This window comes from Pleurodeles waltl, chromosome 1_2 (assembly GCF_031143425.1).
Source record: "Pleurodeles waltl isolate 20211129_DDA chromosome 1_2, aPleWal1.hap1.20221129, whole genome shotgun sequence".
NCBI lineage: Eukaryota > Metazoa > Chordata > Amphibia > Caudata > Salamandridae > Pleurodeles > Pleurodeles waltl.
Window position 1 is genome coordinate 883,480,222 of NC_090437.1, and position 27,385 is coordinate 883,507,606.

The window sequence follows — 27,385 nt, forward strand, 5'->3', positions numbered from 1 at the left end:
TGTTTCATGTCAGCTCTGATTTTGTCTCTGGTGCATGAAGGTTCGAGAGGTAAGAAGTCTTTGCATGCGGACTGAGGGACAGGACTGGCCTAGCTTTTTAGCTAAGCACTTGCTTGTATGAGTTCTTGTGCATATTAGCATGCATTTGGTCTTGTTTAATTGTTAGAACACAAGTAGGTGTTTTGGTGTCAACGAGGGCCCAGAGTGGAACCGAGTTTGTCAGGAATAGTATTAATTTCACCCTTTGGGTTGAGATGTAGATCTGTTTGTAAAGATGGCTTGGAAGTTCTTTAAAGATCTGTGAGTGAAATATAAAATAGAGGCATTGGGCTTGTTCGCATCCAAGCATAGCTGAACCAGGCGCTCCACATACAATATTAACAACAAAAAAAAACAGTTTCAGGCTGGCATGTTCTTTTTGCAGATAAACATCCTGTGACAATAGATATTCCTGTCTCTCTGGCAGTAACTATTTGCAACAAAAGAGAAACTAAACTCAGTGCAAAACACTAAAAAGAGCCTTAAAAACCTTGAAAATAGATTGACATGTTCCCCTTAAAGCACACCACTGAAGAGGCATAAGTCCCTGCCTGCCAAAGACCCTTGACTTTCCTCATTGATGCAACTCTTGATAAAACTCATAGAACATGAAAACATTTAGGCTCAGATTTACAAGTGGCATGCCCTGCTGACGTGTCACTTTTCCTGATGCTTTGGTGGTGCAGGCTGCTGACCCATAGCTCTACAAGGCCACACAAAGCCACTTTGCATGGCTTTATATGGCCTTGTAGATATAAAGTAAGGCAACACAGTGCAAGTCGTTGCGTTGCGCTGCCTCACTTTGCATCAGGGAGGCGTTTCCATGGGTGTTGCGTGGGTGTAAACCTGGGAATGGGTCAAAATCCTACGCCACCCCATGGGTGGCATAGAAGTGACACAACGGGGAGAAATATCTTTATTTCTCCCTGTTTTTTCCTCTTTCTATGTGTGTTGCATTTTGCAGCACACATAGAAAGAGGAAAACTCCTCTTGGGATTGTTTTTGGGCAGGATGGTGCCCCGTCCTGCACAATAAGAATCATACCCGCAACGCAGGCACCCTTGAACCATGACGCAAGGGTGTTTGCTTTGGTGCACGGCAGCAATTTGTGCGTCACCGCATGGGAAAAGGACAGGAATGTGCCATATAGCATAGATATGGCACATGTCTGCCCTTTTGTTTTGACGCAGGGCAGCGCAGCAAGAAGGCTTGCGGCACTGCTTTGCGTCAAAACATTGTAAATCTGGCCCCTAGTTTTTTTCTCTCCCTGCATTGTGCCAGCACTAAGGAAAATAAATGGAAAACCACGTTGACAAGATCTTTGGTGTTACAACACTATGATCTGTTCACTATAAAAAGCAATGACTCTTTCTTAAACATGGATTTAATTTCTAGCTTACAGGCAGCTTTAGCTCATGTTACCCCTACTTTATTACAACATGTATGATACAGTAAATACATACAGAGTGTTCTTCTGGTCAGCCCCCTTTACGTATTGGCTGCCACATAGTTTTTAACAGTTGCTATTGGTTGGGTGGACTATTTGTGAAGATCATGGCATTTTTGTGGAAGATTACGCACCAAAAAGTAGTCCTTAGTTGTCATCAATTGTCCCTTTCAGTGGTTTTGCTGGCCCTTATAGGGGCTGCTTGTAGGGGCTTCCATCTGCCATCACCAACACCCACTCCGGCCCCCTCACTGTGTGTATGATCCCTCATGCTGGCTGTAGCTGCTGCCACTCATTTTATCGGCTTTTCCAGTGCTTGGTAAATTGCATTTCTAGCACTGTCAAAGCCAGCAACTTTACAAGATGGCCATTACTTTGCAGGTAGACGCAACATGGTCACCTTGGACTGATATCTGATGTACATCCAAGATGGCCATTGCATTGCATTTATAGGCAACATAACATCCATCTTATACATATATAGAATAGCACTCCTAGAGGGGCGGATGCCACAATTTGCTTTGCCAATACTTGTGACACGAATGTACAAGGATTGACAAAGTCCATACCACAAGAGAAGAAGCATTGGCAAAAGTGTGACCCATTTACTTTCCCACTGCTTGTTTAATCTTTAGCATCAGAGCAACAAGAATAAACTAGTTGAGCAGCTTAGACAAAGAGACCTTTATGGTGGCTGTTGCTCCCTATAGAAATTTAAAATGCTAAGTAACATAATATATGCATTAGTTACATAAAAGTGTCCTTCCCTTAAGCTGCCCTGTTACCCCATTCGAGCCTAGAAGCTTGATATAAGCAGTGTCTACAATTAGAGACACAGATCTTGAATGCAGTGCTTCAGAGGACATCTCCTTAGAGGAAACGGGTTCAGAGGAAAATCAGCAAGTTGGGCAGCATAAACAAAACAGAAAACATTGATTTTTTTAAAACAATTTTTATTTAAAACTTAAGGTATGGTAGACACAAATAACCAGCCACTTGAAGTAACAAAGACAATATGTATACTATTAAAAGATCAGTAGTCTGACAGACTTCATCACTGGGGATGCTAATTAGTCCACATGGATCGCAAAAAGCCACACATGTGGGATATTGCAAGCCCTAGGACCCCCTAAGTGACATCCCCGGTTGAAAGGATTTTTTTTTATCTCAACACTATTGCCCATGTAAATTAAACAAGACAATTAATACTCTTTTTAAAATGCTGAATATGTTTCAATTTTTCCACTTCTTTTTCCACTTAATTTGCACTAGTAGCTGATGCGATGTCCAGATTTGCAACAGGCAAATTCTGTGAGGCCTGAAGGAACAAATACAGGCAGAAGAGGTATCCAGTATTCTTTCATATGGGTTCTCAATGTTCTTCTCATTCGAAAATGTACTTTATTAAAAATGTCTCCAAATAATACTAAATAAAATCCCAGCATTGATCAATCACCATCCAATTCATAGGAATATTGCCTAGAAAGAGTTAAATTATAGAGACATAGAAAGACTCCAGGAATTTCTTACACGTGTAGTGTTAGTTGTATCAAGACCACCAATCAAAGTGATGCAAAGTGGCGCATGACAGAGTATTTTCTTTCCAGCGCAAAATACGTTTTGTGTTGGAAAGTTTCCCTTTCTGTAGCGCAAATAGAACTTTGAGCTATATTGTATCAAGAGAGCGTTCCATGACTGGTATTTGAGTATTCCATACATAGCACCCATGTTTTTTGATGCAAATCTAGATCTGCAGTGATAGTCAGACCTGGCATTGCGTCAAAAAGTAACGCATCCTGAGGCAGGCCCAAAGTCTGAGAAACTTTTTATTTTTTTCTGTTAGATTTTTAACCACTGTACAACACACATTCAATGTGGGAAATCTTACAAAAAATGTCCAAGCATAGAATATGCGCCTCAGTCGCACATTTGCACAGCCCTGGCCATTGGTGTTATCAAGCATGCAGACCATCCTTCACTTAGTGCTGCTGAAATCCCTACAGTTAATGTACCACCTCAACATCCAATCTCGGTCTGAGTGTTAACACCCAGGGGAAGTATTTGTACATAAGAAATACCAACTATGACCAGTTACAGATAATATAGGTGCCCTTTTCCAACATGTAGACAAGATTTACTGATATTTGGACTTTTTAGCAGTCTAATGCATAAAGTTGAAAATCAGGTTTTGCAAGGTCTCCCCCAAAATATAACTCGAGTTGGGCCTGCAGACTCCAGTTCAGTCCGCTTTCAAGCACGAAAGGCTGAAGTTACAGTGGGATTTCCGGACTCAAGAGTTCTCTAATCTTAAAGTTTAATTTACTGGAGTGGAACATCCTCTACTATGATGGGTTTTAGGCTGTCGGAATGCTAGTTTTAACTGTGGGAACACGAGTGATCCTTGGGGAAGCAGGAGGCAGCAAGTGGGGAATGTCTTAGCAGCCCTCAAAGATGTAATTTTGTGAGTGTTCCCCAACAGTCACAGCTTGTAAGCCCCTAACCTTAATGGGAAAACTAGAGTAAGAGTGTAAATGGAAGTGTAAAAAGCCAACACATAATTGCATCGGACGGCATGGAAAAGGTGTTCATCACATTGAAAAAAGGTATAATATGTGGTGAGAAAAAGCTGAAAAAAGTTAAAAGTACAAATGTACATTTCCGTTGAGAATATGCAAATGTTTCTCCTGCTACAGTGCGGAATTTTCAAAACTACAGTATCCATAACCTTTTTCATTCATCTACTGGATTTTAATTTAGAAAATGCACCTTCAAGGTTCTCCACGTGTGGTTACTGACACCATCTGGTCTTTCCAGTGTACGCATTGGTGCATCTGAGCGCTACCCCTGCATGTGGGGAAAAAGGAATGTTTTTCACATTTGGTGGTCCTCCCCACGCACTTTGATCTTTTTGAAGAACCTTTTTATTTGATTTAAATACCTGGGATGCAGCTGCATTTTTTACCTGAGGTTCTCTTACTGGAAGCCAGAGACCAGAGTTTGGAAACTCGGCTACCCCTGTTTGGTGATATGCTTTTCGTAGTATCTATGCTGGGTGTTGATTCCAATTGGAAGAGCTCAAGCATGCCCGAACAATGTGAATGCGTTAACAGGGTATGTCAATAGTACACCATACAGAGACTAACGTAATATAGGCACAACAGGGCCACTGAAATTGAGAATATATAGCTGGAATATCCAGAATGCATGTGTCCTTCCTTGCTGAACCTCTGATATCATGAGAAGATCTAGCCAAATATTACATGTTGATCACTTGCCTCTCTATGAGCTTCAGATGTCCACGCAAATGGTGGAGCCAATTCTGCTTTCCATTAAAGTGTTATCAGTCTTCTTAGTGATATTCAGATAAGTAAGGCCCTATCTCAGTGGTTCCCAACCTTTTGATTTCTGTGGACCCCCATTTTAACGTCAGTGGAACCCAGGGACCCCCACTGAATCATCATGGGAATCCGGGGACCCCCACCTGAGTCATTACTGGAAGCTGGGGACCTAATTTGCCAATATTTGTTAACATTTTTTAATTTTCTATGCTCTTGCGCACCCCCTGAGAAGGCTTTGCGGACCCCCAGGGGTCCCAGGACCACAGGTTGGGAACCACTGCCCTATCTGATTGGTTGAGTATCATACCTTTCCCAACTTCCTTGTTCTACAATGTATTTTTATAGCAATACACATTTAATCTAATTTACAATACGACCTCTGTGTTGCTATGAGATGTATTTTACTATTTAACTCTTATTTGTCTTAAAGTTTTCGACTGGAAAATATTGTCATTGGTCTACCACTGATATTTTTAAGAAGGGGTGTTTTGATACGTTCGTGATGTACAAATGCTCAATAAAAGTCACATCAGAAAAACTTGGCAATGTTAGTGAATTTGACAAAGTTAGTATTTTCTTTTTTTTAAATGGCGGAGTTTGAGTAGAGACAAAATCGGCATAAAATACTTTAGTGGGAGAGTTCTCTCGCAAAACAATATTTTAGGATATTTATCCTGTAAACAGATTTTGGGAACATCACTGTCTTCTTTCAGCTCTGAGGATGAAGTTTAAAACTTTGTACTGTCCAAATATCTACTAAACACACTTCTGTGCACTACCCACACAGACAATCTGCAGGAGTATGTATATGCGAGTAGACATATTCCTGAAAATTGATTGTTTTAAAACTACGGTTTCCTTGTGTACTACTGCGAATGCTTATGAATATGTAAAAATGTACCCACATCTTAGAAACCTATGGGGAGCAGATTACTGATTTGTTCAGATTCTTTTGGATCCAACCCTGCATATACTGGCGTAATGTGCTTGTTCATTTATACAGACCATCTCAAGTTATTGCAAACAGTGGCAGACATTGAATTGAGACTGACAGTACAAATCAGTTATGTCAACTGAAAGAAAAATAGAACTAATGCCAGAAAACAGCTGCTCAGCTGGGCGGTCGGAGCCATCCCTGCTTGATTTGGTTGCATTTTAAGCATGCATTCCACCCTGGAAAAGGATCCATTGTTCGGTTGTGGCTTTGTCCCAGTGACATTACACATGATGTTGTAAACATCTACTGATCGGATTGGAGCAGCTCTGAAGTTCGATTTGAAATCTGAAAAAGTTAAAACAAAGGCATTGGCATCTGAGCAACAAAGCATGCACAACCGATAGAGTTCGTATGCCAAGTTACTTTCTGTCATAATGGAAGTTAAGATCAACATATCTACATTTGTCTCTTGAGCTGTATTCTTACCAATTATTTTGTAACTATCTGAAACAGTTGCCATTAATGCAGACATTTCTTAGACCTTTGGTATGTACTGTACTCAAGAAAAAGGTGCCACACTTGAACCAACCCTAGAACTTTTAGAGTGCCCCTACACTGGAGTAGCCATCTCTTGAAGTTTTTGAGAGGGTTTGTAGTGCTTCAGTTTACATAACATCTAAGCCCCTGCACATCTCCATCACAGCTGATCGGCACGATGAGGTCAAATTAAAGCAATCATTTCCAAAGATTATAGGTCTTGCCTTCAAGAGGTGGGTCTGAAGTATTTGATTTGCCAATTATTTTTTTCAATGGCACTTCTGTGTTCTTTATCGTTTATTTTTACTTCACTATTCTAAAATTGGCATTGCCCGTGTTAGAGTGGTAATATAAAAACGCCAAAATGGCTGCCGGGAAGCACCAGACGAGCAGGGAGTGCAAAGATAGGAGTGTGGAGGCCCTTATGTGAATAGAAAAGGAACTTTAAAAAAATGGGAAGCAGAACAAGGTAGCAACAGACAAGTTGAGGAGGGTGGAGCAGATAAAGCAGGGGACAGGGATGGTAGGGAGAAGAAGGGACAGTGAGGAGGGCACGGAGAGAAAACGTGCATTCCTATGAAGTGCTGTATGGATTTTTTTTTTTTAAATAGTCTCCTCAAGAGCAGTGGAATGATACAGTACATCTGATAAGAAGCAATGTAAAGTAGCAAATCTCCAGGGCTGAAACCAAAACACAACAATATAAAGAAAAAGCACTGAATAAGGAACAAAGAATTGAGACAGGTAAGAAATCCACGTAGTCATCAGCAAAATCCTAACCCAAAGCCCATTTTATGTACTGTTTTGTAGATAACAGGTCTTTAACATCACACTGCGAATGTGGTTCGTAGGCGAGACCTAAAAACAGAAACATAGCCACATTTTTGTAAAGACATCAGTCATCTTGAATCATCAAAGTCTGGCCTAGACTCTTCGTGCACAACTTTAAACCCTGGCACAGCCAGACCCTTGGTGTGCATGTTTGGCTGCTAGTACACATACATTTCAGTAACGCACCTTTTTTATACACTATTGTTGTGCTAAGGTTGACTAAGCAAAGTGCAAAATGATCAGGTTAAGGGCAAGCTTCAGAGAAACTGCAACATGGGAGAATATGTCTAGTTATGAGTTTTTATCAGGCATTTTCTATTGAAAACATTATAGACGATATCCAAATGGCATTTCAAGCTACTTACAGACTGACTAACGACGGGTTGTAGAAACATTGTGAATAAACACACTGCTGCTGTCCTATTGTTGCTCCGCTGGCGTCCCGCTTGGCGCAACGCAGGCGGGTCGGACGCACAGCAGACATAGCATGGGTCAGAGCCAGGCAGAGCCAGGCAGAGCCAGGGGACTGCCATTCCTTTCCGTAAGGCTTACCTGCAAGTGCCAGCATGCCAATCCGACGTCCGACGCCGCCATTCTTCTCCCTAGGGAGGCCCTGTATTTTCCCTGTTCCTCAGGAATTCTGGGTCCCATTAGGCATATGTGCCTAATCCAACATGGCCGCCCAACCTGTATCTAAAGCTTCTAATCCAATATGGTGTTCCTTGTTTCCTGATGTAATTTCCTGGTTGCAAGGTATAAAAAGGAGGCAGTCCTTTCTTACTTGCGTCGCAACGCTGTCCAGTTTTCCAAGTGTGTTTTCTGCCCCCTGTTTCTTCTAGGAGGTTTTTGCTGTCACTTTGTTCCTGATCATTCACCGGCACACTCCTGTCTTCTCATCCTATCATCCTGCTAAGAAGTGTTGCTGTCCTCAGGAGGTTTTTCCTCCTCTTGAGGCTCCTTCCTGCAGGCACTATCTGCTTCGGCGCTAACTTGTGCCCGAGGCACTGTGTCTACTGGAAGGGGTCACCCCTTTCTCTGGCAGACAAGGAGAGTCAAGACCGGGGCTTTCCATCCTACCCATCAAAGGAACCCTCGGGATTGACAGCAGTATATTGACACATATAGCAAGAATGATAGAATGCTATGTAGAATAACCATGTGAAAGTAGGAAGAGAAATAAACAGGGATAGACTGGCATGGCATAGGCACTAGGAGGTGAGAGAGTGTGGCGTTGCTGCTATGTAGGGGGGGCTAGGAGGCAGATGTCTAGTTATGAATATAGTGCCCTCTTTTGGTGAATTAAAGTATATTTTCAATCACAGAATTCACAAATAGCTTGCTGGAGTCTCTGAAGGTGAATAAGTCTCCCTGCCTGAAACATCATAGGGCTAACTAAGGAAGGGAATCCAGAATCCTCCATGGCAGTCTGAAATTCTGGACTGGCTCAGCAAATCATAATTCTTAAAATGCTTGCACCAATTACTTTTGTTTGCCTAAAGTATGAGTTCAGTCAGGGTGTGTAGAACTTTAAGCACACCACGCATGGCTAGTGGTCTCACCGTCTACCAGTGTTGGGTGAACTTAAGTAGGCCTTTTAGTCCATATGTTGTCGGGATTAACATTAATCGCTCTTCCCTTCATTATGCAACCATGCAGTTCGAAAGTATGAAGGTAAGGTTGTAAAATTAGCAACACTTACTATCCTCTGCAAATGATGTTAACCACAGACAGGCAGATCCTTCGAATCACAATGGTTCTCTCTCCATAACTAGCTTTGCAATAGGTAAAAAAAGGTGCATCTTTGCCACAGCAAGGTGCCAGATACTGTCTGGATTTTTTCTGTCTATGAAAAAACATCCAAACAGTGTGTGGATTCCTGCTGGGTCACAAACACACGAATGCACATTATGAATGGAAGGAGCTTTGTGTCTGTGCCCCCGTAGACAGCCAGACAATGTTTAAATTGTTTTCTTAGTCAAAGACGGTAAACATAGACCCATATTTATACTTTTTTAGCACCGCATTTACATCATTTTTTGACACAAAAGCGGAGCAAACTTACAAAATATAATTGTATTTTGTAAGTTTGCACCGCTTTTGCGTCAAAAAACGATGCAAATGTGGCGTTAAAAAAGTATACATATCGGCCTTAATTTTCTGTGTTTCTGCTCAGCACCGGCATTTAATTGTCAGCACTGGCTCTTATGATAGTCCACCACATGGTGGTGCTGTTTGTATAATTTAGAGACAACAGCAGTTGTTTATTAAATCAATATACATTTAAAATGAATAATCCCGGCTCCCTAAGCCATTCTTATAGCTGTGGGGCTTGGAGTAGTCTGAATTGTCACACTTGGAGAAGTGTGATGCATAATAGTTCTGTTGGCATCTTCATTGGCAGCACTGGTAGGGGCAATGGGAGGTACAAGCTGAAGGAGCCTCCTGACAAGGGCCCTGGCACCTATTTTTTCACAAATTAAGTATTGTTTATGCTAACTTGCAATTTGCTGAAGCAGAGGTGTGAAATCAATTGTAGATTCCTTTACTCCAAAAAAGTAGATAAGTCTGAATTCAGCAAGTGGTCATTTGTTTACAATGTTATTTTCACTGTGTAGCAACCAGGCATCACTTTAAAACTCAAATAAATAGAAATTTGGGTGAATGAAATAAAAAAAAAATGTAATGCCCCCAAAAATCTCAGTTTATGAGTCAATGCTTTTGTGGACTTGACTTACAATAGGATGTAAAAAATATAGCAAAAGTCAATAGGTAATTGCAAATGTCCTGTCATCCTGCTTTGCCACGCTTCTCCCAGTTCCAGCTGTACATCTCAAGCATGGGTGAATAATTGCCCAGAATAGGAAAGGCCTAAGAACGGATGTGTGAAAAGTGCAAGACTAAATTTTGATTTGAGCCGACTTTTGGATTGTGGGTATTTGTGGTATTTGGTCCAAGCGAAGAGAAACATAGAAACCCGAGACATTTCTGAAAACAAGATACCTTGGGGGAGTCCAAGGTGACATAGCCTGTGTTGATGAAATCAGTTTTACTTACCCAGAATACCTTACAAACTTCAATATTTGGTTAAAAATATATAATTTAGCCACTTATCTATGACAGGAAGTTTCAGACTTTGTGGGAAAGGACTCACCACCATGCATTTGCATACTTCAGTTGATAAAAACAGTACCGTACATGTGTGCTAGACCTATTACAACCGACAGAAAAAAGGACAAAATGGTGACCATGTGAAGTCCATGTAGTGTCAAAGTGACCTTCACATGGTCAAAAGTTTGGCTTATTCTTGTCCTGTGCAATAAGCTCACCCATACATTTGGGGTCATTGCTTTCATTGGTAGACTTTTGGACCATAGAATGAAAGGACTTTTGCTATTTGCTGGTTGTTCTGGAGTTTCGGTCACATAAAAGTGAAGACATTGTGCTTTTGTAACCTAAACTTTGACATTTGTGAGGCTTTCAGGGTAATATAATATGTTGGGATTCATGTAAACAATTAACATAGGTTCCGTTGGATCTCTAGTTTTTAGAAAGGTTTGGGGTTGGTAGGTTTCCCTGACTGCCGACAGACCACAGACACAAACACTGCATTCACTGCCAATAGAATATCCCCCCATCAAAAAACATTTCCTGATGCCTAGTGGGTGGAGCCCTACTCAAAATCATTGGAAACCAACACATGCTTGGTACCCCTATATGCAGATGCAGGTTAAGCCTTGGCAGAGATATATTCCATTGAATTATGTTTTAGCAAAAAACTGTTGAAAATGTCAGTCGTTGAACATTTTATGTTCAACGCATTGTCAGGGCCAGCCAATGTGAACCAGAGAGATCGGGCACCTAGCTGTAGAAACCCTAGCATGTGTAGATGTTGAAAATCCATGGTTGTTGTACCTTTCCATAGAGTCCAGGGGTGACACCTGTGATAAAAAGATTGGTACAATATAAATGGCATTTTGTTTTCCAAATTTTCCATATGCACTGCAGCAAGCTTTCAGAAACCATAGAAACCATCCAAGCTTGGTAAATCCACACCCAGTAGATCCAAACAAACAAATATTGTTGTCAAGCAGAGAAATGTTCCTACATGAGAGAGTCTAGAGGAAGTTACCATGTTTTAGAAAAATCGGTAAAAATGTGAAAATGTCATGTTCAGCATATTCTTCTGGTTAAGCCAATCAGAGCGTGGGAGGTCTACCTTACATCAATACATTGCTTAGACAATACAGAATTAGGAAATACAAAGGTTTTATACCTTCAATATAGTGCTGAATTTGATATTGTCATCACATGAGCAATGCATCATATAGGATTCTGACACAGTTTAGTGATTTGTGCTAATATTCGAATATTGATTGCACTGTTTTCTAGCAAAATCTACATATATTTGGTGTTTCCAGACTACAGGCTTTTAGAGGTGCATTTCCTTGATCAATATTCCTGGATTTATGTGTGTTCATTTGATAAAGACAACATAAATTCTCTGCTTGTTTCATTATAGTTTATGGTTGTAAGGAGTTATTAATGTGGGGGTAGCACCAAAACAAAACACCAAATGTGGCAAATAAAATCATATACTTCATATCGGTGCACAAAGCGACCAAAGAGGTTGATATATTTGAACTTCCTTATGCTGTTTATTTGTTTTTTTAAACACCCTAGCACAGTGGTGTGTGAACACCGCAGCAGTGATCTGGTTATTCTTTACCTAGAACCTATTGCAGTCATGTTCAAGAAATGCTATTGACACATAGCTTTCTTTGACATTCTCATCATCTAATGTTTCAACACCTGGCCCAAACTCTACAAGTCATTCAGAAATGGATGAGTTTCCACCATTTGGCAAAGGCTCCCTCAAATCGAGGGAGCCACACATATGGTGGGCCTCACGAGGCCGCAGCTGGGGGTCGGTGCTGTGCACTGCTGCACTAGAGTAGGCAGGTGGCAATTGGGCATTCCTGGGTCACGGTCCCAGATGCACTTGGGATGCTTAAGGATCATGTGCCCTTGGCATGTGATGGCCAAACCCATGAAAAGGGCAGCAACACCGCAAGCGTTCTGATGGGGTTAGGTTCCCGGAGCTGTAGGAGAAATGCAGGTTGGTATGTTTCACCCGGGAGGGCCTGGTCTGGCTGATGCAGGAACAGGTTGGTGTTGGGGGTCCTGGAGGTGGGCGTGTGGCTCTGAGGCTAACTGGGGATGGGGTTGGGTGGGGGGGGCATGGCTTCATCGAGGACAGAGCAGAGTGTTTTCCTACTTGGCCGGTGCTTGTCTTTGTTTTGTTCGTCCTTACTGTAGCAGTGGGTGGTGTAAGTGTCCTGCTGGACACGTTCTAGTGTTTTGCCAGCCACTCTGCTGAGGGCTGGCCTCCCATCTACACCCCACACCCACCCAACACAGGCGTCACTGATCAGGTGACCCTGCCAATAAAAAGGGCCGGGCGCACGTGCCCAGGGCTAGTTCTACAGACCATGCCACTGTGTCTGTGTAATCTCTTTTAGTAGCGTGAGGGCCTAGGGCCCCCATCACTACATTGGCGACGAGGTGGGTCTGACCCACCCCAGCAGTAATTTGGGCCAGAAGCAGAGCATTTCCTCATGAGGAGGAGAGGCCCCAGCCTGAGTGACGAGGGCACCGAATGAAGAGGAGGGCAAGGACAGCACCAACAAAGTGCCTGCTAACCCCACCAGGCATGAGGTGAGCCTGGGGGTACAAGGAAAGAACCCTCCCATCAGTGCGTGCTTTTCCCCTCTACAGACTGCCGCTGCTGAAAATGAGGAAAGCGCAATGCAGCCCCAGCCTGACTAGCACTTGGGAGGAAGGTAAAGGCTGTCCTGCTGCCCCTCCCCGCACTTGCCCTGAACACCCGCGTGGGCAATAGAATGAGCGTTCAGAGGTGCACCGAAAGAGGCGTGCACTAATGCCCAAGGCTGCCCCCCATGTCGAGTGAAGCGCGGCGTGAAATATATAAAAAAAAAAGAAAAAGGCACCTACCTGCAGCTTCTGCAGCGCCCTCCAGAGCCCCCTCCAGCCTGGTTCCTCTCCGGTGTCTGTCTCCAACAAACGAGGCACAAGAGGAAGAAAGAGTGTCTTTCAAGCATGAAAGAAGTGCACTGGTGGCATCCAGTGGCCAAAGTCGGTACTGCACCCTATTTCTATTTTAAAGTGGACAAACCAGCTTTGTTAAAAGAAAGACTACAGCAACACCCCAAAGAGTGACTGCACAAGGAGCGACGCGGACGACGCTGCACAGGGAAGGAGAAGACTGCAGCTGTCCCAGCCAAGCTGCAACGGTGGGAAATAGACGCAAGTGCCACGTGAGGCACGAGGAGAGCTCGCATGGACTGCACAGCCCCTGGCGGCCATCCACCGCCATCACCGAAAGAACGCCACATGTCCCAGCAGTGATGGACATCACCGCAGGACAAGAAAGGGACATGCCAGGCAATAACAACGGACACCCAGGAAAAGAGACTATGTCATGTGTGCAGAGAGCTGTGCCAGAGAACGTGACAACACAGGCAGAAACCCGCGAAGATGAGAGAGCACCCGAGAGCGTGATGTAACGCACAGGATGAGAGGCCGTGCCAGCTGGCCTTTCTGCACCACAAGATGGCCACCATTGGCCCATCACACAGCAGGTCGAGAGAAGCGACCAACCCTGAAAAGCACACCCAGGTTCAAGCAGGACACAGTGCCGATATGGCACTGCCTTAAGACGCAAGCACTGCGCCCTCCAGTGAAGAGGAGGCGGAAAGGAAGTGACCCGCCGTCACTGCCCTGCAATGTGCCAGAGACTAACCAAGGAGTGTCCTCCCCCACACTGCCTCAAGATGGAGTCAGCAGCAACGCGCAACAGGCAAGAGGAGAGGCGCACACCCTGAGTGGCACGATGCCACCACTGCAACACGGGGAAGAGCCCTTAGTCCTTTGACAGGACAGGACCTTCGAAAGGTCCACACAAAAGGAAGACAGGTGGCCAGACTCCACAACAAAGGAGTAGAAAGAGTGGCACAGCACCATGCTATGAAGAAGGAAGAAAGGAGATTGTGTGACATCACCTGTCACACTGCAATGCCTGACGACCACAGAAGAATAAGAGCAGAAGATCAACAGGGTGGAGAGATAGAGGACTCATGCAACAAAGGAAGAGTGCATCCATTGACAAGACAGCCACCGGGGTGCGGTGACGTCACTGAAGACAGCTAAGCGGGAGTACCAAATGTAAGACGCCATGCGCAAATCGCGTACTTGCCCCACGCGTCAAAGTGTGACCATCCAAACCACCTGTCACCGGCTGCTTAAAGCAGATGGTATCACTGCCAGCATCTGCACATGAGGAAAAGAAAGACTGCACTAGCTATGGCGAAATTCCTCCAATCACCTTCACTCCAGCAACATCACTTGTCATCCAGGTCTCCGAATGGCAAGCACCATCGTTGCCATGTGCATCACAGTATCCATCAAAGGAGCAGTTAAACAACCAGACTGGATGCCTACATCACTGCTTTAATGCTCTGAGGAACCAGTCAACCAATGACCACCTCCTCACCCTGCCTGTATCCTGCTCTCGATGGCAAGAGCAAGTCGTGACCTAGACCCATCTACACCTGTGATTGCACGAGCGACTAGGCAGTGGATCCTAGAAGGCCTTGCAGCTGCCCTATGTGGCACACAAGCAGCCCCAGCACAGACCACAAGCAGTCCCGTGGCAACCCAGACAAGGGTCCTCCCAAGCTTGAGAGAGGACTGGACATTGCCCCACTGATGAAGTCAATGAGACAAGCAAGACTGTGCAATGGAGACTTCAACAGGTCACAGCACACCAAGACTGTCCTCAGTGAATTAACACAACACCAGCTAGACATCCTCCTGATAACGTGAGAGACAATTTCCCTAAGACAATCTGAGAGCCCACCTACACCTGGTCCAGGTTGGCAAGCGCCCTGACTATGAAACATCCACCCTTGTGGTTGCACGAATGATTTGACCGTGGCTCCTGTCGGAGAGCCTGCAGCGGCCTGCTGATGGCCCACACGCAGTCCAGCACAGTCCATGCCAATCCCGTGGCAAACCCATCGAAAAGGCCTCGAGGAAGTTCCAGAGTGAAGAATCCACAAACGAGAGGTGGTCTGGAAGCAGCTCTGCCAACAAAGTGTCAGGATGTACAAAGGCTTCAGAGGAGGACTTCACGCCATCACAGATGTCATCCGTCTTCGAGGGATTGGCCTTCATGAAGCCAGGATGTCTCGGCAAGCATATTCACAGCGGACTCCACTAATGCTCGTGATGCACCAAATTCGAATGACGCACCCAATTTGAATGACGCAGCCAATTCGAATGATATGCCCTATTCGAACAAATTGAACTGTAAACACCACCAGCTTCGCCACGAGTGCCCACAGGACTGAACCACAGTGCATCATTGGACACTTAACCAACCATCTGACTGTCAGAGTCCGGACTTCTTCCACACAGTGTTCGTGCCCGGCTGTGCCTGGTTAAATCATGGACTCGTGCTGAAGCATCTGTGTGCTCCCAGCTGCAACTGCCCACTGCAATCCTGCGGCCTGCCTTCTCGAGGCCGAGAGACTGATGGTGGTGGTTTTCTGTTACTGTATTTTCTTTTGCAGTTTGGACTTTGTTTTGTTCCTCAAAGTTTTGGAGGAATGTAGAGTCCTGCTGGACACGTTCTAGTGTTTTGCCAGCCACTCTGATGAGGGCAGGCCTCCCATCTACACCCCCCACCCACCCAACACAGGCGTCACCGGTCAGGTGACCCTGGCAATAAAAAGGGCCGGGCGCACATGCCCAGGGCCAGTTCTACAGACCATGCCACTGTGTCTGTGTAATCTCTTTTAGTAGCATGAGGTCCTAGGGCCCCCAACACTACAGGTGGTACTACTTTATAGTTGCTGAGTCTCTTTCTGGGCACCAGTGAATGCGGGTGGGTATTCTTGGCAGCGCCATGAAACGTTGTGATGGTTGCTGGGGAATGGTTGTGACTGCTTAGTGATCGATATAGCAAGATGCACATATTGAGCCAGTTGGGGTGATATGTGTGAAGCTGCCTGCGAAAGTGTTGCTTTCCGCTGACTGGAAAAGTTCCGAGCAGAAGTCGGGTGTGATGCCAGTGACGTGCACATGGAATGTTTTGGGAGATCCGTGCTAGTTGTCTTGCCCTGCTTGCACGCCTATAGGGTAGGTTCTGTTCTCCACTGGGAAGCGATGGAGGCTCGTGGAACGGTGAGGTCTTCAGGCCTGGTTTTACTCACATTTCCAGGTGAAAGAATTGTCTTTGCGGTGTTCTGAATGTTTTCTTCATGGCACCAAGCTGAGGTGGAATGGGCGGAGAGCCAGTTTGAGTATGTGTTCATATATTGAGAGAGGGTATTACTGCTGCTCATCATTTCTGCCTGATTGGTCCGTAACCAGGAATCATTACGTTACTTGGATGTGAGGCATTTGCGGAACCTCTTCTGCTTCTATTTCTCAATATCCTGTCCACCACGCTATCACCAAGCCACAGGAAGCGGTTCTCCTCCAGCTGATCGAATTACCTTCCATCCCTGGGACTTCTTGGGATGTTGTGTAGATTAGGCCATGGATTCTGCGGGTAATGTGAGGCTTAAGGCTCTGTCTTTTCTTACCGCGCAGGAGGCAGCATCATTTTGCATCTTTGACCAGACTGGTGACTGGGTGCCTTGACGGCCTGGGTCCGTACTTCAGACTATTACAAGTAACAAATAATCCTTTCCGTTATTAGTGTCGTTCTGCATGAATATGCTGTGGCTGAACAACTGGGCAAACACAACAAAAGAACCCATGCTCATCTGCCATGCATACAGCAGTGCAGATGTTCACAAAATATTTTTTTTTAGCTTCAAATGCCTTCAATTGCTGCTAATAGGGTCGCAGTTAGGGCTCTCAATGCATAAGAGGAAAAGGAAAGCAGATTACAGTGTTTCTTCAATAATGGGCCGCTTAGGTACGTTTTGGACAACTTATTTCACACGAATTTAGGTCTTGTTATTGGCTACTTTAAAAGCCTTTCCTTGATTAACATCCTCTCCTCTGCTCACATGGCCTGAGGGTCATAGAGGGAGGGCTGGGGGGCTACACCCCCATCAAGAAGTGAAAGATAAGAGAATTAAAACAATGTTTGAACTTCAGGCAGTAAATATTAGTAGAGGCAAAATATGATGGAAGGGCTGGAAAGTCATTTTACAAATAACATTGTACAACTTTGTTTTAAAATAGTATTGAGTACAGAGGTATCGTAAGGATTTGTTTAGGAGCAGCTAAGATCCATTTTCGACTCTTTCATGCTGGCTTTGGCTGGGTCGATTACAGTGTACAGGGACACTCTTCCAAATTCTATCCTAATGTGTTTGAAAATCATATTCATGAACAGTGACGTGTGTTTTTTTCCATATTACATCACAGCAGCGGCTCATTGATATTACTGCAAGTAACTGACAAACCTCCATGCCTGGCAGCTTCTCTGATTTAGCATCATGAAGATGTAATGATGCTCGAGGCTGCCTGTTACAGGAGGGTATATTCGGAGAAGAGATCTACCTTCCCGTCGGTTTGTGAAGTGATACTTTCTTCTCCGCAGCTATCCAGGACATTGTTTCAAGTCAGATAGACTACATTTTGCCAATTCAAAGCATGTTCCTTGCAGATTATGAAGCCTGTACAGGTGGCCTTTTGGAGGTAGGCTGTTCTGGTCCTGCAAGCATGTAAGTCGGGTGGATGCTGATGATGAGTACTCTACTTCGAGTTAGACTTATCAGTGGGTAACCTGTGCTTTTGAAGGCATTTTACCTTATGCCCCACTTGTTGATGAAGGTGGGCTTGAAAGATTGTTCATTGAGGTCTGTGCTCATTGTTATCTCCAAATAATTTCAACGCGGCAGAACAACGCAAAACTTGTGGAGAATAGGCATATGACTTTCAGTACAATCGGTCATAATTTACATGTTACTATACTACTGGAGATGGAAGGGAGTCCCAAGTAGAGTCATTGGCAGGGTTTCGTTAAAGGGTTTCGTTTTAGGGGGCATGTGCTCATTTAGAGGTATCCGGACTCAGCTCTGAGTTGGGGCCCTAAAGTACGCAGGTTGGACCTAGTACTCCAAACAATTGCTGCCCATGTTTGTGACTGTCGGACAGTTTGTGGGATATCAGGTAATGTTGTTGATGGGGAGCTTGTGCTTGTTCAGTCAGAGATGGGTGTTGCGCTACCTCAATGATTTACTCTTTCTGGCGGCCACCTAGAACAGGGAGGTGTGCTGCGGCCTTGCAGTCTTTCTGTGTCTTGATGGGAGAGCGTGGGGGTTCCACTGGCGCAGGGCAGAATGCCAGGGGGGCAGCAATCACGATTGAGTTCCTAAGAATAGAATTGGATTCTGTGGCGGGGGTCTTGATGTTTCCATGGGGGAAGGCTGAATGCCTTTTCCAAAGCCCTGCAAGCACACTGCACCAGTTACAGGCCTTGGTTGGACAACTGAATTCCGCCTTGCAGATCACTACCATGGGTTGCCCTTTCTCATGGTCCATTGCCCAAGTACCATCACAAGGGGTTGTCCTCTTGTGGGGTCAGACGGGATAGGAGAATTTGGGAGACATTTCTGTGGGATTCTGATTGGAGTGTGGCCTGGTCAACCCAGAACCAATGAGGAGATGGGTCTCTTCTCTTATGCAGCAGGAGGCAAGTGTTTCAGGGCTATCTAGGGTCCACTTGATTTATGCAGCGGTGGCTTGGTGAGTGGGTGCAAATTGGGCTGCATTAATAACATTGGTTCCTACAGTGTCCATTTGGCTTGAACAGTTCCACAACTGGTCCGTTGTGTTCCGCTCTGACAATATGGCAGTAGTGGAATTAATCAACAAACAGGCAGCAAAATACAGGATGATTTTGAAGCGGTTGTAAGAAATTGTAATGAAGTGTTGAAAAAAAATTTGGATGTTCAAACCCAAACCTGTACTGCATCTGATACATCGTCTTGTTCCAAGATGCAGGCTTTCAGGGGCAACGGAGTCATCTGTGCCTTTCCTGGGACACTGGTGACAGATTGGTGCCCAGTCCTACCAAACTGCAAAGCAGCAAGCCTGGCGCTAAGGACCAGGTCTGCTTACGAGGGGGCATTAACCTCATAGTGCAAGTTTTAAGGGTATGTGGGGGTAGGGGGTTGGTTTAGTTTCACCTCAGTACTAGCACTGGGGTCGCTAAAAGGCGAGGGACTGATCAGTGGCATGTGCTAGGGTACCGCACTGGGGAAACATACTTTTGCACAAGGGCTGGGGGAGTGTTGAGGGGACCAAGGCTTTCTCGGTACAAAGGGCCTTGAGGGGTTGGCAGTTTTAAGGGATCAAGCCTGATTTGAGGGCACCCCTTCGAGGCACGCAAGCTGGCTGCCATTCTGGTATCCTTGGGGGGCATCTTCAGGACACCGGATGAACTCTGCCTAATTAGGGTGGTATTTACCCATGCCGTTTTGGTGGGGGTGGGGGGCAGTTGGTGGACCATGACAGGAGGAATCTTGAATGGGGGTTGCAGCTAGTTGACATTTGGTGTTTGGAAGGGGCCCGGTTCTTTAATATCCCCGTTCCAAGGTGGAACAGGTTGGCAGGAGCAACCAATTCATTTTGCATAGGGCTGCGGGTAATACGTGTTACCCTGGGGATCACCTTGAGTCATTTCTCATGCACAGGCCCAAAACACCAGTTCTGTAGAGGGTTTAACTAGGCACTGCAGGCGGTGGGTCACGACCCTGCAGAGTGTGGGTCTTGCACCTTTAGGATAGGCACAGCTGCTGCAGCGACAGCAATGGGGTATTTGGGCTCAGCAGTGTAACTAATTGGCCTTCAGTCTTTGAAGTGCTGCAAGGGCTATGTTTGATTGCACAGGTTGTAGTGGATACACTTGATCCTAGTCTGCTCACCCTCCATGAGGCAACGGACATTATGAGCATGATGGTTTTGGACATTCTTACGGGTGGAGCGCAAAGGAGGTATATGTGTCAAGTGCTTTCACTACCGGGGCGCATCAGAAGTCCTTGTGTGGTGGAGGAGGGCTGCAGCTGGTCATCTTGAGAACTTCTCTGGACACAGTATTGCCCAAAGTTTGCACACACCCCAGACTCCATCATACAACGTCTTGGTGGTAATGATCCGAATCATAGCGGCAGTAAGCAGTTGCTTTGAATTGTTGCTCCCTGGGTTTGGCTGGCTGCCTGACATTCCCCTCAAGCGGTGCTTGCATGGTCAACATTTTCCCAAGATTACAGGGAGGTTGAGAACTCGGCCAGATCTGAAGAATGATTCAATGATGTGATATACCAAAATGGGTAAGCTGTTCAGGTTCCCCAGGTTGGCGTCTGTACACAATGGTTGAATAACTGGCTTGTGTACGCTGGTTAAGGAATGGGAATGAGATGTTTCTTCAGAACGTGGTTAGCATGGTTACTCTACCACCTGCGGTAATATTGGTGGTTCGGGGGAGGCCAAATAATAGGTGAACTATGCTATGGGACAATTCAGGTCCATATATGGTATACTATTTCTTAAATAAAATGACAGTGATGTCACGGGGCCCCCCGAACGGGTGCTGGCGGGGACTCAAATGGAGGATTCAGGGGCGTGGGAGTTGTGAGTGAATGCTGGCACCTGCTCCTTCTGGCCAACCACCCGCGCATGCCCACTTGACGCAAAGCTGGCAATGGTACGTGGGTGGGTAATGATGGGTGTAGGGGGTGCACAACATAGGTATCCTGGCAGGCAGGCTGGCCAGGCCCCCTGCACAGGTTGAACCCCTGGAAGGGAATGTGGGTGGATGGGGTCCTCTCTTAAGGAGGGACCCACCACAGGAAAAAGGTAGGTGATCTCACACGAAGGCCTCAACTGTGATACACAGGAACACATTTTTAGATAGTGCTAGGAAATCTAATGTATAGCATCTCTGTTAAGGCTAGTCATCAACATTTGTAATAAAGCTGTCAATATGAAGGGTTACTGCACATGAACATTGGAAATGTGTGTTTTCCTAAATGCCAAAACTTTTCCTTTGTTATGTATAATAAATATGCCCAGGGGTTTCACGACCCCCTTGATCCAAAAGAAAACTGTGTGAAGATTTGTTTAACTGGTGGGGTGTAGGGGATGTGTTGGTGGGAGAAGGGTGTATTAGTAATAGTGAAGGCTTCGGCGATATCAGACCATATGGCAAAGGCTCCACCAAATGGGGGGAGCCGCACATGTGGCGGGCTTCGCTCCGTTGCGGCAGGGGGCGGTGGCGCTGTGCATTAGAGTAGGCAGATGCCAATTGAGCATTCCTTGGTGACGGCACCGGATGCACTTGGAGCGCTTCTCGGTCACATGCCCTCAGCACGTGTGATTGCCCTGCCCATAAAAATGGTAGTGAGACCACAAACAGGTCCTATTCTCCTGCTCGCCGCCTCTCCTGGATGCCGCCCATGATCTCCTAGGATCCGTAAGAATTTCTTTCTCCCACCCACCATCCCCATAGCAACTAGGAGTCCTGTGTTTGATTTTCCAGGTGTGATTGTCTTTGCACTTCGTGCATGTAACGTTAACCAATTTTTTCCTTCTAGAGTATACTACATTGTTGTATTTATTGTATGTTGCCTAGCGGGTGAGGTCATGATTGGTGGGACAATTTGGGTCCTTATAAGGCATAATAGGCCAGATGTATCAAAGGGTTTTACCCATTTTGTGTCTATGGGAAAATGTGTTCGTACATATGGCCCAATATTTCTTAATAAAATGACAGTGATGTCACAAGGCCCTCCAAAGGACTCAAATGAAGGAGTCAGGTGTACGGGGGCTTGCGAGTGAACACTGGCATCTGGTCCTTCTGGCCAACCACCCGATCGTGTGCAGTTGGCATGAAGCTGGCCCTTGGGGGGGGTAATGTTGGGTGTAGGGAGTGCCCGAGGTAGGTATCCTGGCAGGCAGGCGGGCCTCCTCCACAGGGTGCTCCCCAGGTAGGGGATGCAGGTGGATGGGGGTCCTCCCTTCAGGAGGGACCCACCAAGGGAAAAGGGTAGGTTCTAAGGCAGGAGACGACAATGGGACCAGACATGATCTCACTCAAAGGCCTCAACTGTGATACGCAGGAACTAATTTTTAGATAGTGCTAGGACATCTGATGTAAAGTGTCTCTGTTAAAGCTAGTCATCGACATTTGTAATAAAGCCGTAAATATGAGGGTTACTGAGTATGAGCATTGGAAATGTGTGTTTTCCTAAATGCAAAAAGATTCCTTTAGTAATTTTAATAAATACAGTATGAGGTTTAATGATCCCCTTAATCCAAAAGAAAACTGTGTGCAGTTTAGTTTAACAGGTGGGGCATAGGGGAGGTATTGGTGGGAGAAGGGTGCGTTAGCAATGGTGGAAGCCTCAGCGATACCAGGCCAAATGAAACAGCTCACAAAAACTGAATTTCACTTTCCTACTCCCCTTCCTTCTGCTGAAGTCCTTTCTGAAAGTCCGGTATCAATCAAAACCTACTGCTACGTTAATAACACTCCCACCAGTACCTTCACTGTGCTTTCACAACCTTCAAGCCCCGCGGTCATGGAATTCCCTCAATCCCTAATCAGACACATGTGTGGCTGCCTTTTGAGCCAAAAAAGACAGAAATAAACATATTGGTTCCTGAGGAATCCAAGGTGCATCACCACCAGCTATCTTAGATGCCAGGCTTCGCTCTTTCGAACAGCTTGTTTTCTTTATAATCACCATCAAGACATTCATACCCCGCTATGCTGTGCCAAGAACCAGTGCCCAAAAAAGAACATGTCCCTCGGTAGGGAGGATAAGGTCTGCTGGAATTGCACTTAGTAATGAAAAAGCCTTATTCTCTTATACTGGGTACCTGGGGCTCCCCGTGGTTGGTGGTCACTCAGTAGTGGGGATTAATCAAGCATCACTTCATTTTGCAGTAGAAGCTTTTTACTCAATAAGCTGCCCCATCCACAGTGCTCTCCCTTTCTCAGTAACCTTTACCTGAGGGGACATGTTATGGCATGAAAAAAGTATCCTTTTGATTCTTCTTAGGTTTTGGTTTCCACTACCACCTTGATCTGCTTATTTGACAGATAAACTCTATTTTTCACTGCCACATTCAACTGAAATACCTATCCCAATAGTAGTGTTTAAGTTGTGGTCCCTCACACAACTGCAACCCGCCAATCAGTGCAAATTTAATTGAACTCGCATTCCCCTCCTGTTTAATTCTATTAACTTCGCTGGACATGTTTTTGCAGTATTCAACTCTTACATGATGTTCTATTTAAATAACATAAGTTATCAAAAGATATGAAAAATACCAGTCTGTCTCCTATATTGCCCTGCAATAGCGCTCTGTTACCCCTTTCCCTCCAATTGCTTCCGTAGAAACACAACCGCTTTCCTGGCGCTCCCAGTGACTGTACTTCCAGACTTCAAAGACTGGGCTTCTGCCTGTGGTAGTTTACAAAACACCCAAAACTTGTGCTATTTAGACTGTACACAACTTTGGTTGTACCTGTCTTTTAAGATTTCACTTAATAGAAGAGATCGCACCCGGAACGCTACCATGTTCCAAGGGACAGCTGATACATGGGATGGTTAGTAAATTACCCAGTAAATTTTAACAGCCTATACACAGGCCGTGTTACAAAGCTTCCAAAGACCGTTGAAACCTCTTGGCCTCCCTTGTTTCAACATATGTCTGCAATGGCAATGGACAGCCTCATATATTTCCAATACAGGCATCCATGCATTTTTGTCTGCCCTTGAGGAAGAGGGAGATTTGAAATCAGTCAACATAATTGAAAAATTAGTGAAGGGTAGTACTATGGAAGTTTTACAAAAGGGGTTGGAAGATTCCAAGGGCCAGATGTAGCAAAGGATTTGCGCCTCGCAAATGCCGAAAATCGCCGTTTGCGAGGCGCAAATGCCTCTTTGCTATGCAGAAATGCATATTGCGAGTCAGGACCGACTCGCAATATGCATTTCAGAATCGCAAATAGGAAGGGGTGTTCCCTTCCTATTTGCGATTCTGAGTGGTATGCAATACCATTTGCGACCGCCTACGCGGTCGCAAATGGTGTCGCAGTTACCATCCACTTCAAGTGGATGGTAACCCACTCGCAAATTGGAAGGGGTCCCCATGGGACCCCTTCCACTTTGTGAATGGACCCAAAACTATTTTTTCAGGGTAGGTAGTGGTCCAAGGGACCACTACCTGCCCTGAAAAAAACCCGAAACTAAAGGTTTCGTTTTTTTTTTAAGTGCAGCTCGTTTTCCTTTAAGGAAAACGGGCTACACTTAAAAAAAAAAAAACTGCTTTATTGAAAGCAGTCACGAACATGGAGGTCTGCTGACGACAGCAGGCCTCCATGTTTGCGCGTGCCTATACTCGCTATGGGGCCGCAATTTGCGACCCACCTCATGAATATTGATGAGGTGGGTCATTGCGACCCCATAGCGAGTCGCAGTCAGTGTCTGAGACACCGTACTGCATACTAATTTGCGAGTTGCAAATTGCGAGTCGCATGGACTCGCACTTTGCAACTCGCAAATTTTTTATTTGCTACATCTGGCCCCAAATCCTTAAACGGACTGAAAGGGAACAGAGCAACAAACATAACTGAGCAAATGAGTGGGACGGTCTGTGATAGGGCTAAGAGAATCAAAGGGAACGGTGGTGAACAATGAGTAGTGGTACTGAGATTGAATGATGATCAGTGTGAGATGAGGGATCCATAGTAGAGTTGACACCAAAGCAAAACCTGTGGTTGTCTAATGCTGAACGAAGAGGCGGACATTAGTAATCAATGGAAAATAAGAAATAGGACCATGGTAGGGTCCATAGACAAGCTGTGATAAAACTAGGGGCATGATGTAGAATTTGGCAGATGGGTTAATCCATCACAAATGTGACTGATATTCAATTTGCCTTATCACAAATGCATTATATCCTAGGGCACTTGTAATAAAAACAGGTGGAATATCCACCAAGTTTGTAACAGAGTAACCCAACCACCAAAGTCTAGATCAGGCCTTGAGTAACATTTATAACATTAGTGAATATGTTGGACTGAACTGTCTTAGGCTATTATTCTGAAGTTATTTTTGCATGTGAACAGATTACAATGATTTTTAATAGGCAGATATTATTATTACATGTGTTTGTTACCTGGCCCATAAGCTAGGAAGAAGCCTCTCATCGCCATGAGTTCATTATCGTACCCGTGCCATCCCTGCTGCCACGCCTCACTCTTTCCATTTGTTCCGTTGTTCCAGAATGGGAGGTGCTCTTTACTCTGGAAGTACAAAGATGTTTGAAATGTTTGAGACTATGTAAGGCGTAACCTGTATGGAAAATAATGAGAGTAGGAAACCAAAGTAAAGTTTTTTTGAGAACCGCACCGCTGCTGCTGCCAAACACTGGGATGTTGAACTTCACCTCGTGCTTCTTTTGCCCACCACTTGACACTTCCTGCCCATCACTCTCCTAAGTTGTTTTACACCCCCCTTTTCTATCTCGGCCACTGTTTGTCTTTGTTTCGCTACCTTTTCTCTTTTCTGCCTTTCTCTGGGTTGAAGTTTGCTGATGGAAAATTCCTTCCAGTCCCCAAAAAATTACTGCTGGTGCCCGGCACCGGCAACCACTGGCACAAATTAAGCAGTTGAGCTACGGAATGAAAAGCGCACTTGCATCTGGATATTCAAAAGATTTGAACCTTGTCAAGTATTAATCAACTGAAACAGCCATACAGATTCCAGCAGACATCATTGCTAATGCTAAGAGGACGGTTGAAAGAATCAAATTTTTCTTCTCTGCACTGGCTGTAGAAAGAGTAAGGGATTGTTATGACTTGCATATAACCTATCCTTGCGACCCATGTCAGTCTGGTTCGCCGAAAAACTAAATAAATATATATATATATATATATATATATATATATATATATATATATATATATATATATATATATACCAGCATTAAAGCGACGCTAAACATAAAATCAGGGTACATTTGCATTTCATTACCCCCTCACTAAGGCCCGAAGATTCCAACAATTTTCAGTCAATCCATTCCAGCAAAGTGCGTAAATTTATTTTTAACCGCCTGCTCAGTATGACTGTATGAGCACCCCATTCCCACAGTATGAGAGGATTTACACTCATTAACCTCCCAGGAATCAGAATTCTAACACCTAAAGGGCTACGTCACCATCACAAACGTCTATTTATGGTCTATCCCAAGCACCTCTGGCGTCCGAGTTCTGCTTATTTCAAACTAGACAAAATAACATGCTCAGCCTATTCTCAATCACAGTCAAAATAGACACAAAAATGTAACAGTGTTAGACAAGGACAGATTCCATGTTTCTAAATTCTACTGTGTACAAAATAGCGATGACATATTTCATTGGTGCAGAGAAATATTTTATGTAGACACGTGTGGGTAAAATACAATTAAAAAATGTGAACTATTCAACGCATTGAAAAGAAGCACCCACAGATGATGACAGCATAAACCGGTAAATATTTTACCACTCCATTTCAAGTTAACTGGCTCATTGAATTTGATAATAATTGCCATTTGCTCGAAATGTTCTGTTATGTTTAAAAATGGAATTTGGAAGACCGTGCGGATGTTGGTATATACATAAAGTCTTAGCATGTACAACATATACTCAGCCATATACCTGCCACTGTTACATTCCAAGGCTGAAGGAGCTTGAAAAAACTGAAATTCAATGTCAATTCATCATTCAATTGAAATTCTGCAACAGAATTAGACATTTTACAACTCAAATCACACGTTTCACATTATTACCACATTTTGTCCCCTATTCTTTTTTTAAAATGGTGTGTCACTTATGCAATAGTCTGTTCATGAACAGTCACAATAATGCAAGATTTCTCACCAAATGATAGAATTACCTCGAATCCTCATAAAACATATTTGTAAATTGAACAAAAATGTCCCATTAAGATTACCCCCATATAGTTGCTGAAAAAAATAAGCCAGCCACTCTTGGTATTTGCTTCCTCCTCTATTTAGTTTTTAAGTGATCATATTTCTCAGTGGCAGCTCCTCTGCCATGACGGAAGAGCGTCACCCCCCCACTAGCAGCAACCACTGCATATCCTTTAACACTGAAAGGATAATACATTTATTATTCTTTCATTGTTAAAGGGGCGGGGCATT

At 44.7% G+C, this 27,385-nt stretch overlaps 1 protein-coding gene across 1 annotated transcript in view; it reads right to left on the reverse strand.

The window, feature by feature from the left end:
* Positions 1 to 2,429: 2,429 nt before the first annotated feature.
* Positions 2,430 to 27,385, reverse strand: part of ENPP6 (ectonucleotide pyrophosphatase/phosphodiesterase 6) — a 234,505-nt gene continuing 209,549 nt past the window's right edge. The window contains exons 7-8 of the mRNA XM_069199390.1: positions 25,361 to 25,487; positions 2,430 to 6,106 (exon numbers count right to left, since the gene is read on the reverse strand). Coding sequence (XP_069055491.1) covers positions 5,889 to 6,106; positions 25,361 to 25,487 — 345 coding nt within the window. The 3' untranslated portion in view covers positions 2,430 to 5,888. The remainder of the gene's footprint in view (positions 6,107 to 25,360; positions 25,488 to 27,385) is intronic.